The 5,617-nt window shown below is 45.6% G+C and overlaps 1 protein-coding gene across 1 annotated transcript in view; it reads right to left on the bottom strand.

The window, feature by feature from the left end:
- The window catches only part of Dnah9 (dynein axonemal heavy chain 9), a 316,088-nt gene that overhangs the window by 211,275 nt on the left and 99,196 nt on the right, over positions 1-5,617 (bottom strand). The window contains exon 27 of the mRNA XM_055594261.1: positions 4,532-4,688. Coding sequence (XP_055450236.1) covers positions 4,532-4,688 — 157 coding nt within the window. The remainder of the gene's footprint in view (positions 1-4,531; positions 4,689-5,617) is intronic.

Below are 5,617 nucleotides of genomic sequence, written 5' to 3'. Positions count from 1 at the left end.
ATCTATCTATCTATCTATCTATCTATCTATCTATCTATCTATCTATCTATCTATCATTTATATAGCCACTCATCTATCCTTCATGTATGTATGTATTATGTATGCTTGTAGGTGGGTATGAATCTGTATCAACTTGATAAAAATCACAGGCCTTCAGTTAGAAATTCAGGAACCAAATACCATGCCTAACAGTGGTTTGAAAGCTTTGAAAGTTGTTATCCCTTTTATGAACTGTAGATGATACATAAAACTTTTATTAAAAGTTCCATAAGCCTTATTTGTAATAGCCAGCAGCTAGAAACAGCCCAGATGCCCCTCAGTGGAGGAATGGATACAGAAATTGTGGTATATCTACACAATGGAATATTACTCAGCAATAAAAAACAAGGAAATCATGAAATTTGCAGGTAAATGGTGGGATCTGGAAAAGATCATCCTGAGTGAGCTATCCCAGAAGCAGAAAGACGTACACGCTATATACTCACTCATATAGACATACAATATAGGATAAACCTACTAAAATCTGTGCACCTAAAAAACTAATCAAGAAGGAGGATTCTTGCTAAAATGCTCAATCCCTATCCAGAAAGACAAAGAGGCTGGACATCAGAAGAAGAAGAAAAGAGGGAACAAGTCAGGAGCCTGACACAGAGGACCTCTGAAAGGCTCTGCCCTGCAGACTATCAATGCAGATGCTGAGACTTATGGGCAACCTTTGGGTAAAGTGCAGGAAATCTTAGGAAAGAAGTGGGAAACAGTAAGATCTGGAGAGGACAGGAACTCCACAAGGAGAGTAACAGAACCAAAAAAGTCTGAGCACAGGGGTCTTTCCTGAGACTGATACTCCAACAAGGGCCATGCATGGAGATAACATAAGACATCTGCACAGATATAGCCCATGGCAGTTCAGTATCCAAGTGGGTTCCACTGTAATAGGAACAGGGACAGTCTCTGACATGAACTGATTGGCCTGCTCTTTAATTGCCTCTCCCTGAGGGGGAAGCAGCATTACCAGGCCACGAAAGAAGACAATGCAGCCACTCCTGATGAGACCTGATAGACTAGGGTCAGAAGGAAGGAAAAGAAGACCTCCCTATCAGTGGACTTGGGGAGGGGCATGCATGCAGAGGGTGAAGGAGGGAGGGATTGGGACGGGAGGAGGGAGAGAACCACAGGGGGATACTAAGGGAATAAAGTGTAATTAATAAAGAATTTAAAAAAAAGTTCCATAAGTATTTGCCCAACCTCATTATTCCCTGGGGTCCAGCAGCAGACCCCATGTCACCCTGCTCACTAGACACATCTCTTGGTGTTACTGGTAAACGGTGGTATCACCTGGCCATGAGGCAGGGCATCTGTCCTGGAATAAAGACAGGTCATGGCAAAAGGCTGAAAGTGGACGCTAAAGGGAAATCATGCTGATGGCTGATTTGCACTGGGGAATTATGGGTGCAAACAATCAGGATGACTGAGATTCCCACCTTAGAGAGGGGGTAAAGGATGGGGGAGAATGTCAGGATCCTCCCAAGGTGGAGGAAGAGCCTCTATTCCAGATACCTTGTGTGTAATTAGAGCCAGGACTGGACTGTGGGTGAAGATGGGGACAGATGTGGAGTCATCAGAATACATGCTGAAATGGAAACTTGGGAAAAGGACCAGCACATAGGGCAGGGTGGCCAGAAGAAGAGAGGTGAGAGATGTGGAAGAGAGAAACTTGGAGGCTGAGGGAGTCAGAAGACTTGAGTTGTATTCATGATTGTCACAGGAGGTCTAGTCTCCTGTGGTCCGGAAATCATTCCAAACGCTCTCGAGCTTCAAAGCCATGGGATGTTTCCACAGTAGCCTCGGAATTATGGTCAAGGAGAAGGTATCGCTGCTGTGATGTGAGGTGGATGCCATTCTGCGATAAATGGCTGTGCTGAGCCAGCCTCACAACAAAGCTGCTTTTGCCTCTGAGCAGGCTGCGCTTGCAAGGTTACTTCTGCCTCCAAACGGGAACTTTATCTCATCAGAGAATGCTCATCTTAAGTCCTAGCTGCAGACTAGGGGTGCCAGAGGGGGACAGGTAGCTGTGCCGAGCCATTTCTGACTCAGGGCAGGACCAACATTGGCTCAGAGCCAGGCTGTTGCTAACCACGATAAATCCGAGCTACAATTATTCCAGGACACCGTGTCATTGAAACACTGCCTGACAGTCCATGTGCAAACCTTTCACATAATAGCAACCCTTAAATAACTCTGTGCACAAGTTTCTCTTTGCTGTTTCACCCATTTCAGATCTAGGCAGCATTCTAATAAGCTCTATGGCTTTATTCCGATATTGGTGGATTCATTTATGGTCCATATGTCACAACTTGTCAAACCCCATCCCTGGCAAGAGCAGTAGGACTCTTCAGTGTTAATTGGCTGTGTCTGGGGACACTGGCTAGCTTTGTAAGTTTTCCGCTTTGCCTTTCTTCCACATTTCCATGCTGTACTAGGAACGCCACGGCCCTGCACCTGTGTTCACAGAGTTGCGTGGGTTGTTCCCTGACGGAATCCCTGGGACAGACGTGCACCAGGGTGCCACCTACAGCCCTATCGCTCCCCTCTAATGCCTGTTTGTTCCAGCAACCCACTACTTCCTAGATCGACATTTGGCTTTGCTTCCCTTAAGCCTCTTGTTGTTTCTTTCCCCCTTTCACTGTCTTGGTGCTTGGGTTTTCTCTCTTCCTGTCTGAAGGGCTGCAAAGTTCTCTCCAGTCTCCTCTCCAGCTGCTTCTGCTTACACACTCCCCACAACAGCCTCCCGGCATGCTTATGCTTTGCTGCTGTTCTAAAGTTTGCAGATCTTTCTGTGGTCTACCACTTGAAGGGCCTATGGTCCTTGGCATCTATTCCCATCACCCTCTTTACTTTCCCCAGTGCTCCCTAAGGCTGCCTGGCCACCACACTAGGCTCAGTTCTAGTCTCTACTCTGGAGAAATGCAAATAGAATCTATTGTTGTTAGAGTCATAACAGACACATCAAAACACATGACAGCTGTGCCTGGCTCTCCATCCTTGCTTTCCTCACTCTAGCCAGGCTCCAGGAGAAAAGCTCAGGAGTGAAGCTGATGAGTGCTGGAGTATGGATGCTAGCTGTTTAGAACTGGGTCTAAGCTTTTCCATAAACATCTTTTCCTTCCTGGGTTATATTTGATCTTTGTTTATATGTATCCTCTGTCAATTTTTGATCTTCCTGCTCTACCTGCTATGTCATCCATAGGAGCCCCCAGGGCCCTCGCGCTTTCCTTCTGTGTCCTCACTGAAAACCATACAGCACCCTGACCTTCTACTTCAAATGAGGGTGTCTTCCAGAATGTTCCCCTTGGGAGGCTTCCTTATTTCAGCAAGGCTGCCAATAATTAGCTCTAGAAGAATCTAGAGGCTCAAAATAATCCTGAAGGCTGAGTGTATTTCTTTAAAGAGGGGAGAAAAAAAAAAAAACGTCTTCCTGCCTTGAAAAGAAACATTATCTTAATGTATTCATCAATAAAAACAGCTGTCCTCAAATTTAGAGGTGATGGCCTCAGGAAGGACAGGGTTAAGGTCTGGGTGCTCCTTCTGTTCATTTGCCATAAGGAAACTTGGCTTTCCAGGATAAGTTTCTGCTAAACTTAACCACCCCAGTTCAAGAAAAGGAGTGTCCTCTAAAGAATCATGGCTTCTGTAGCTGCAGCCTCTAAAATTATTTCTACGTTAAATGTGCCTTCAAACATGAAATTTTATTTGATCTATTTCATGCAATTTTTTTTTCAACTGTGAAACTTTCACATTGTCTGCTTATTCTGTTTACAAGAGAAACAAGAAGGCATCTTATTAAAAACATATACAGTGAGAAAACACTAGTGTAGAGGCAGCAGGGCAAGCTGTTATTTCATATCTTTAAAATGAGTTTTTATTCATTTGTGAGCAGAATGTCTGTGGCAGAGAGTGACCTCGCCGGTCTTTTGTTTCTCTGGCTTTTCTCCAGCACACAGCCTGGAGCACATTAGTTGAATGGTGCTAGGGCCTGGAATGAAGCTGTGGTCTCTGCCTTGCCTGTGGGTGGGGGTCTTGAGGTGGTATGTTGTGTTTACAGGAGTCTCACCTTTCCTTATGTAACATCCTAGGGGGACACCCCATTACAGAGAAAAATAAAGCTATCACTTGGAGACATGTTCTCATCATATCTACTCATGAGCCTTTTTGCCCTTCACCCCTCAGTAAATTTAGGATTTGGGGGGTTTGTTTGGCATCATGATTTTACAGGTGACAGGAGATAGGCCACCATGTTAAATAATCCATTTGTTCACAAAGTTCATTAATGGAGTCAGAATGTATGCAGCTGTGTCTCTTGGTACATAAGAGGTAGCCAGGAGGCCAACAAAGATGAAAGGAACATGAGTCTCCTGTGAAAGACTAAGGAGAGGCTCCTATCCTGGGGGAGTGGGACCAACAAAATACAGATAAACCATGTACCTGAGCTGCCACCTGAGTCCAAGGCTCCTGAGGACGAGTGGACTCTTACCTTGTAATCCATCTGCTCAGAGCAGTTGAACACATAGACCATAATGCCCAGTGCTCGGCCCAGGTCCTTGGTGGTCTCTGTCTTGCCTGTGCCTGCAGGTCCTGCTGGAGCCCCACTCATGGTCAGGTGCAGAGACTGGGTGAGAGTGATGTAGCACCTACCAAACACAGGAGGGCAAATGCCGTTACCCACACCTCAGATAGCCCTGCTGGCTGCTGGGGAGAGGGACACTTAAGGACAGATGGGCCTCACTTAGCATCTACTAAGGAAAGGAAACCTTTAACAGCTCCCTTGTCTGTTCCCCGCAGAGCCTGAATTCCCAGAGGACACCCTGATCATGACCATCTCCCCATAGGGCACTGTGCCTTTGATGGTCTGTCTTAACCTTGACCACACCTTCTCCTGTTGCTCCATTTCCCAATGCTTTGATGATGCTCCATGTCTCTCCTGAAGCACATTATCAGCAAGATATACAGAGCAACACTCGTTTTCCAGGTTCTCTGAGACTATGTTGACTCTTCCTCCTCCCTATCCAAGCAACCCCATTTGAGCCTACTTTTTCCATTTGTCTAGGTAATGGCTAGTAATTCCTGGCCGGGAATTGGCATTAGTCCATGCACTAAGGATTGGAATGAGTGAGAAGACGCTTTGTTCCACCCTAACTCCCACCATATCACACAGATCTCGCCCACATACTTTTTTAAGAGTGAGGATACACAACTTTCTTGTTCATTGTTCTACCTTCAGAACCCAGTACACCTCCAGAAGCATATAAGACCCCCATATCTCTTTAAGAAACATATGGATTACTCCATGAGCGAGCTAATAACCATTCAATCTAGTATTCCTTTTACTATCTTCATTGGTGACAATAGAATAAAGTCACCTTTATTGGTGGAGCTGAGGAGATGACTCAGCATTTGTAAAGTGCCTGGGCTGCTCAAGCATGAGGGCCCAAGTTCAGTTCCTCAGTTCCCACATAAAATACAGGCGCTGGTGATATGTGCCTGTAATGCCAGCACTGTGTAGTGTGTGTGTATGTGTGTGTGTGTGTGTGTGTGTGTGTGTGTGTGTGTGTGTGTGTGT

Source organism: Psammomys obesus, unplaced genomic scaffold (assembly GCF_907164565.1).
Source record: "Psammomys obesus unplaced genomic scaffold, mPsaObe1.curated_primary_1811, whole genome shotgun sequence".
In the NCBI taxonomy this organism is placed as follows: Eukaryota; Metazoa; Chordata; class Mammalia; order Rodentia; family Muridae; genus Psammomys; species Psammomys obesus.
This window is presented reverse-complemented; position numbering and strand designations above follow the sequence as displayed.